Genomic DNA, 8,128 nt, shown 5'->3' with positions numbered 1-8,128 from the left:
CCGCCTTCCTAAGATGTCCAACAGGCACCTCAAAATCACCGGGTCCAAAGCCAGAGCCATTAACGTCCTGCTTACTCTGCCCCCGTGTTTCTGATGTCACCAGGGAACCAGCAACACCCCCGCCAGTAGGGCCCTCAGGACCAGATGACGATTCTCTGCCTTTTTTTGCAAAAAACACTCATGGGGACTGCCGGCTTTCTTCCCTCAAATGTCTCCCTGCTCCCTACCCTCCACCTGCCCCTGCAGCCCCAGCTCAAATTCTGGTCTTTTTTCCTTAATTTGTTTCCACCTCTGGGCTCCCCTACCTCCCAAGCGACCTAAAATTCACTTCCGGCTATACCCTGCCTCCATCCTCACCCCCAGCAAAAGCCTGTGGCCCTGTCACCCCACCCAAGCTCTCGGCCTGGCATCCAGGACCCGCCAGGATGTGGCTGCCCAACCACTCCGTGCTGCCGCTCACGTCTGGCCTTGGCTCGGGCTCCTGTGCCACCTCTGTGCACTCTGACCCCTTAAGCCTGGCTCTGTGCACTCTGACCCCTAAGTCTGGGCCCAGGGCCTCTGTCCTTGGCCCTCTGCTTCAGGGACAGCACTTCCCATGCTGTGCAGCTGTCCGTGGACACGTCTGTCGGCCTAGACGACAGCTCCTGACAGGTGAGTGCCGTGTCTGGCTCAACACCTGCCTCTGGATCCGGGCAGAGCCTGGCACAGTCCTGACACTCAGACACACCGGCGCATGGACAGGTAATGGCACTTTGAACACGAGCGGGCGCAGATGCCACTTCTCCCCTGAAGGGAATTCAGAAGGACCAGCTCAAGGTCATAGAAGTCATAAAAAAGAGCTAACGGGGCTGGCAGATGACTGTCGAGTGCAGGGCAGGCGGCTGGGGAACAGGATGGGGTGTCAGCTGAGCCCCGCAGGAGGGTGGCTGTGAGGACGAGGAGACGCGGGGCAGGGAGATGAGTCTTACCAATCGATCAGGTAGATGTCTGGAGTTAAGTTATTTTTCTTGAAATGAGCGAATAATTTTGGCAAATTTTCTTCAAAGAATACCTCGAATGCAGCAAAATAAGTCAACATCTGGGGAGAGAATGTGAAATACGTTAATAAACTGATTATCGGCACAAGTTCCCAGTCTACAAAACAAGTCACTGCACTGCTCTCTCCACGGTCTGACGACCACCTCCTCACGTGGCTGACGTGTCCGGACCAGCAGCGCGTCGTGCGCCACACGCATGGGCTCCGCGCGCACCCCGTCGCCTGCCTCGCCCTCCGCCTTCGCGCTCCGCGGGGTCCGGGCTCTTTACGAGCTGCCGGCGACCCTGCGTCGAGCGCACCTGTCGGCACCTCTTTTCTAGCGGGCGTGGGTGCCCGTGGGCACTTCTTAGCAATAAAGTGTTTTTACACCGTTTCATAGACGTGATGCTACTGCACGCTTAACGGACACGAGAGCAGCAAACGGCACTCGTCTGGGTGCCGGGAAACCTAACGTGTCGGGGACTCGCTCCGCCTGCAGTGGTCGGGGCCGGACCGCGGGGTCTCCGCGGGCCCACAGCACAGCCTCCGGCCTTCGCCTCGCCAGTTACATCTCATTCTTCAACTGATGACAAAGCTGAAGCCCACGGCAGTAACGCACTCGCCGGATGAGGCCGCAGTTAATGTGTGGCTGGGACTTGCGCCCGAGCCCGTCCCACTGTCAGGCCGAGTCTTCACTGGCTCATTCCTCTCTGAGAACCGGGAATGGATTAACTGTCCAGCGTGATCTGGGGCAGCAGGCGTGCCCCGCTCCCGAGCCCCGGCGTCCCCGGGGGAGACGACACCAGTATGTGTGGCACGGGCAGCTTCGCAGGGCCGCCGCGTGACGCAGCGAGGGAGAAGACGCGAAGGAAAAGCAGCAGCCGTCACGGCCTCCCTTCTGCCACGTTTCACCGCCCGGCAGGGTTTGCTGGAAGCCGAGACGCCTGCAGCAGGGCAGCCGTGCGGAGCAGGAAGGGCAGCGACGACCAGCGGGGAGCGACACGGGCCGAGGCGCTCATTCCGCTCTGCCGTCCGCCAGCCGGATGCCCGTGGGCAGGGGACAGCTCTCCGATGCTGCCTGTCCGTCTCGGTCCTGCTAGGGTCCAGAGACAGGGCGGTCCCATGAACCAGAGGTTCCCAAGGGGGAAGGGCAGGGCACGACTCTGCCCCCCGGGGACACATTTTTGAGAATCACAACTACAGGGAGGTGCTACTGGCTTCCCAGGGATGCTAGACAGCTAGACAGCTTCCAGTGCCCGGGACAGCGCCCCCAAGACCACCGGGCCCCAAATGCCAGCAGCGCCCCGAGAAACCCTGCTGTGAATGTGGGTCTCGTTCGACATTAAGATTCTATGATTTTTCCTTAAAAATTAGGCTAAAATTCTTAAGTACAATTTTTATCACATTTCCAAAGAGGAATCTGGGATCTTCTCTACAGAATTAGGAGACGTTTAAGACGTAAGTCATTTTATTAGACATAAAAAGTTTTCCCTGACTATGAAAGTAGTGTCTGTGAACGCTCAGAAGTACAGAAATGCATAAACAGGCCATCCGTAAGCACCACGAATGTGGCATGTTTCCTTTTACTGGTAAATATGGTCCCTATTATGGCACGTGTTCTGTGTTATGCATTTTTTTAAGAATCGGCATTTTATCTTAGTTTTCTACAGTACGGTGTTTTGTAAATATCAGTATGGCACTGGATATATGACCAGATTTTAGTTAACTGTTTTGTATTTCCTTAAGCCTCATTTTTAAATATTTTCATCTTCACAATGAAAAATCATTTCAAATTACTAATTACACACAATTGTGCGACAACCATCTTTGTGCATGATGCTTTGCCCACACTTGTGACTTCCTTAGAATCTATTCTCAACAAGCAGAATTACGTACCAACGCCATTCCTGCTGTCGACTCTTAATATCAAATTTCTTCCAAAAGGATTCTACCAATTTATACTTCCCCTAATAGCCACTAGTTTAGCAGTGGTTTTTAAATTTTTTTTTTTTTAATGCATGTACTGCCTGAGCAAGAAATACTCAGGAGTCCTTAAGATATTAGGGAGGCAATACTCCCTAGCTGATTTAACTATCAGATCTCTTTGGTCTGGAAGTACTCGCGATGATCATTGGCAAACTATCAGCAAATCGAGACAATGCTAATTAAGAAGCTGCTGGATTTGTTAACTCGGGGACCTTCCTTGGGCTACGGAAAGCAGCAGGCTTAGGAAGCAGAACGGGCAGGTCTGGCTCTCGCACTCCCCGGCCGTGTGCCTTCCACAAGCTGTGTCACTTCTGGGCCTCGCCTCCTCCCCTGTGCCGAGCAGAGGCCCCACCTCTGGGGTATAAGAGGGGCCTCCCAGCGCCACTTCAACCACCTCTGGTCATCGTGCTGGCAGGAAGATGGGGCTGACCGATGGAAGCCCTCCACGGACCTGCGCCCGACGCATCATCGCCTTTGTCAAATCCGGGAGCCCCTCAGACCCGCGTCCTGCCCGGGGAGAGCACCGCACGAGGCAGGCGGCGGGGGCGGCAGCAGCAGTGTCCGCTACGCTACACCACGTTCCATGCGACAGACCTGCATGTGGGGACTGTGCGCTGGCCAGTGTGTCTGTGCAGGAGCCACCCCTCCTCCCCGCTCCTCCCTTGTTTGAAGAATGGACTTTCAGAAAAACTTTCTGGAAGAACGTATTCAGAAATCTATACATACGGCTATAAACTGAGTGTTTTCAAAATTCAACACAATGCCCGAATAATCCTCCGCCTTCGACAGTGCCACTTATTCTGAAGACCTCTTCGTAGAGGGAAATGTGTTCTTTTTCCCGCCGAAGAGACGGAATTAGGCAACTCTAGCTGTGAGCAGACACAGTGCCCGGGGCATACGCACAGGGGATACTCACGAGGCCATGGTCCACTCGGAAAAATGCCATTTGACACGGTTTATTCAAGAGATTAGAAAAAGCAATGAAGGCATCTTCAGTATCTAAGTTCAAGATCAACACGGCGGCTATGAAGGACATGCCCTGCACCTGACGGGAGAGAAGGGGTGTTGAGCTCGCAGCAGCCTCCGCGTCACAACGCTCTTTCAGTCACGAGAAGGAGAGCCCGAAGGCCCTCCCGCTGGCAGGGCGGCCCAGCCACCCACTGCCACCCGCTGGCAGCTGAACGAGCAGCCTCGGTTCCGACCTGCTTGCTTGGAACCACCGCTCTGCCACACCCGCCACCCTGTCTGCTCTCCTTTGCCCCGCCCCCACGGCCACATGGAAAGCCATAAACTGACCCCTCCTTATGCATCTGCCACCTGAAATACTGTCCCCTAGAATGTATAGTTTCCTGGTGCCATAGAGCGTATGTTTCATTTAACGTGTTAAGTCAAGAACCATGCACACACATCTGCCAAGCTGCAGACACGTCGGCAGCACAGTTTTAAAATGGTTACTGCTTAAAGGCTCTTTTGATTTAATGCTGAAAAAAAAAAATCACATGCAAAAAATGAAAATCAAATCCAATTAAAATGTGAAGAATGTCACTGAGCAGCCAAGCTGCTCGATTTCTTTGCAAGATAACAGGCAACTCGTTTACCGTGAGACTTCCCATACTCCCCAGCAAAAAATGAGGGCATTCGACTTGACATCTGTGGCCAAGATGCACTGGGTAATAGTCTGACTTTCTTTTTAGATGATAACATTTTAAAATATTGAAAAAGTTCACTTACATAGCCCACATCCGGTCGGTAACAAGTATACGCGCCCAAAATACTGTGCAACATGTCATGATACGGGCCGCCCTAGAAGGATCGACACAGCAAACACATGCAGAGGTCTTGTTAGAGCTCGGAATGACAAAGGACGCTTTGCCACCACCGCTAGTCACACGCTGTTGACAGGGGAGGAAGCAGACGCCAAGCATGGTGCTAGCAGCGAGCCGCCAGCCCCCGGTTAGCAAGGGACTCAGGTGTGAGCACCTCGCGAGAAAAACGTCCTTAGTTTGGTTCCTGCTGTATGTATAACTATAATCCCCTGTAGAGTTGAACAGGTGACCAGGTAGCCCGGGTTTCTACAAAGCAGGCGAGTGCTGACTGTCCACCCGCCTCCCAGGCGAGTGCTGACTGTCCTCCCGCCCCCCAGCTGCGCCCGGCCCCCACCGTCCCTCTGTCTGTCCCCTTCTTTGTTCCTTCTCTGGTTTTCTACGTGGCAGTAAGTTTAGCAAACACGCGCTGCATCTTCAGCCCCGATCGCCCCCATTTTATTCCACGCCCTCAGTTCTTCCGTCCCTACAAGATTTCCACGTGTTCTTCTGATTCCTTCTAAAACTTTAAGTTGTGGTTTCTTTTTCCTGACTGAGCACAGAGGCGCCTCCCGCTGAGGCCGGCACGTCTGGGGGACTGGCCCGGTAACCAAACCCTCCCGTCTGCACTGTCCACTTGGCTGCAGTTAACACAAAGAAAAAGTGCACCTGGTGTGTGACTAGAAGTCACTCTCCAGGGGACCGCACGTGGCTTACAAAAAGAATGTCATGGTCACATTCTGACACGTAAGAAGGAAGAGCCGCGCCTAGGACACGGAGGGACGAAGGAAGAAAACACAGCAACGGGAGGGTGGCGATGACACCCAGGGCTAGAGGGCAGGAGGAGGCGGACAGGGCGGGGTCCCCCGTGGCTGGCTTCAACGCCCAGGGGTGTCACCAGGCCGGGGCTTCTCATACATGCATTTCAAAGGAAGGGCAGAACCGGCCTCAAAAGCAGAAACACGGCCATATCAAAAATGTGTTCAAAAGCAGCAGCTACCCTTATCTTTAAAAGTCTAAAGGTAGTAACGTAAGACCCACCCTCCCTCTGTAGCCCCCCCAAAATACCTAAGTATTTTCCAAACCTGATTATAAACTTGATTATGTGTCGTTTGACATCTCTGAATTTCAGACAAAACATACTTGAGAACGACAAATCACCACTGCCTACCTGCTGGAAAATGCAGAGGTTAGGGAACGTTCGAGAAATGTCCAGCTTAATAAGCTCCAGACTGGCTTCTCTGTCCGCTGCTGGGAAACTGGCATCTACCAAAAGATCGAGAGTCATTACACCTCAGAGGTGAGCATGTGGCGTCACTGCAAGGCTTTGACATTTTATGAGAAAAAAACGAGGAAAAGAAGCTCTTCGGAAGTTCATGGACCTAATTACAACTGAAACCCACGGGGTCCGCCCTTGAAGTTTATAACTGTAGCTTCTTAAAGAGCAAAAATCTCACGACACCATCTAATGCTAGATCGTCATCACCTGATATTTTCTAGAGTACGAAATAAAAACCTCATTTGATGTTACCTTTCATCGACAGTCAGTGGAAGCAATCGAGCAAGTAAGGGCATGTACACAAATAAATTCCAGGCCGAGAAAACCACCAAAGAATCATCGCCTGAGCTAAAACGTCACCGGTGCACACTTAGGACATGTGGGAGCTGTGGCAGCATGACCGTCACGTGCACCGTTCCTACAAATACTTACGAATAACTTGGTTTGTTTTTCTGAATGTCAATACCGCATAGATGATATAAAAAAAGATCAATAGAAAACACAGTATTTGACCAACAGAAGTATTCTCGTGTTACGGGAACTTCTGAAAGCATCGTCTAGCAAACACGCAGGGCTCTCGTCTCTTTGTAAGCAGTTCTGAAGCTCCTCTGGGATGCCTGAGTGACCCTGGGTGCCAGGTGACTGTACATCACATGAACGAGGCAAAGGAAGCCATGTGATTCTGACCGGCACCCAGCATGAGAGGACACACACCTCGCGGGACCCGCTACGTTCTCTTCCTCATGGAAGCTTCTCTCTTTAACCTGTTTGCTCTAAAAAGAGTCCCTTTTCCATGAAGTTTTTTGTAAATTTGCACCAATCACTACCTGAGTTAAGTGCACTGTCTTTGTAACGTAATAACAATGCCCGGCACTGACCAAGTGCCCAGCAGCCTCGGCACCGAGCTTACCCTCGATCTCCACCTCCGAGCCTCCCGCGCTGAGGGACCGCCACCTCTCCTTGGCCCGGGCCAGACAGATGTCGAAGAGCTCTGGAAGAGAAGCCCCAGGTCAGTCCCATGCGCGCGTGTAACTATGGGTCCACTGCTGCCTCTTCCGACTACTTAAAGGCCATCTACGGACCGCATATATATGAAGGCTCCGTAAAGGGACTCCCCGACTTGGCCTGAAGGTACTTCTACTGTCTACAGACACCACCATGTACAAAGAAAGGACACGCAAGACACCACTACACCTGGCATTTACTTCTATCACACAGCCGCCCGCAAAATGAGAATCTGACGTGTGTGTGAGTCTGTCGCCTACCGGGCTGGGGGCTCCTTGGGGTAAGACCACGAGGTCCCCCTCATTCACATCCGTATCCAGAGCAAATAGCACTGGGACAGACACGGGTCAGTACCATCGACAACCATCTGACTGGGGAAGGGAAGGGCGCCGGCAAGAATCCCAGCTGGTTCCAAATGAAGACAGGCTGGAACTGCTCCCCGGGGCACGGTCTCCCCAGCCCTGCTGCCTAAAGCGGGGCGGGGGGCACGCAAAGCAGGAGCAGCCTTCAGAAAAGAAGAGTGCTTGTGGCAGCAGCGAAGCATCAAGACGGGTCCCCACGAGACAGCGTCCAAACCTCCTCCACGTCAGGACCTATTTTTCAGTAACTCTTTGAGTAGTTTGGTAGTAACAGAGAAATGACTCACGTCCACAGCTTGTACGGTTACATGCAGGCCTCTGTGAGCACGGAGGCAGAACCCCACGGAGACCCGGCAGCCCCGCTGGCCCGCCCACCCCCGGGCCCCCCGCCACACGCAGTCCTGGGTCACGAACGGTCACCGCTCCATCACTAAGACTTGACCCGCAGCTGCCCAGAGAGTTTTCGCCACGTTATTTTTGCCATCACTACTTTCGGGAGATAAAGCAGAGCGCCCGGGCTTGCCAGGCACTGCCTGTTCCCGCACTAACACGCGGTCCAAGTCTAATAACACGACTGCGCCCCAAGAGGTAGAGGCCTGAGCAACGGCCGTTTCCCAGCCCCGTGGGGGTCCTGGCTTACAGTCCGCTCCTCCGCCAGGGCAGTTCAGGGGACCCTCTGCCC

At 53.4% G+C, this 8,128-nt stretch overlaps 1 protein-coding gene across 9 annotated transcripts in view; it reads right to left on the bottom strand.

Annotated features, from left to right (window-relative positions):
* TBC1D14 (TBC1 domain family member 14) overlaps positions 1 to 8,128 on the bottom strand; it is an 85,998-nt gene that overhangs the window by 12,590 nt on the left and 65,280 nt on the right. For 7 of the 9 annotated variants that reach the window (XM_011378561.2, XM_023522399.1, XM_011378563.2 and 4 more), the window contains 4 exons: positions 5,975 to 6,069; positions 4,733 to 4,804; positions 3,918 to 4,046; positions 969 to 1,078 (listed from right to left, as the gene is read on the bottom strand). In XM_011378561.2, coding sequence (XP_011376863.1) covers positions 969 to 1,078; positions 3,918 to 4,046; positions 4,733 to 4,804; positions 5,975 to 6,069 — 406 coding nt within the window. Of the gene's footprint in view, positions 1 to 968; positions 1,079 to 3,904; positions 4,047 to 4,732; positions 4,805 to 5,974; positions 6,070 to 8,128 lie in introns of all 9 variants that reach the window. The other 2 variants (XR_002776891.1, XR_002776892.1) reach the window with 1 other exon arrangement.

The sequence above is a fragment of the Pteropus vampyrus genome, unplaced genomic scaffold, assembly GCF_000151845.1.
Source record: "Pteropus vampyrus isolate Shadow unplaced genomic scaffold, Pvam_2.0 Scaffold346, whole genome shotgun sequence".
Classification (NCBI taxonomy): domain Eukaryota; kingdom Metazoa; phylum Chordata; class Mammalia; order Chiroptera; family Pteropodidae; genus Pteropus; species Pteropus vampyrus.
The sequence above is the reverse complement of the archived record's forward strand: the minus strand, read 5'-3'. Positions and strand labels throughout refer to the sequence as shown.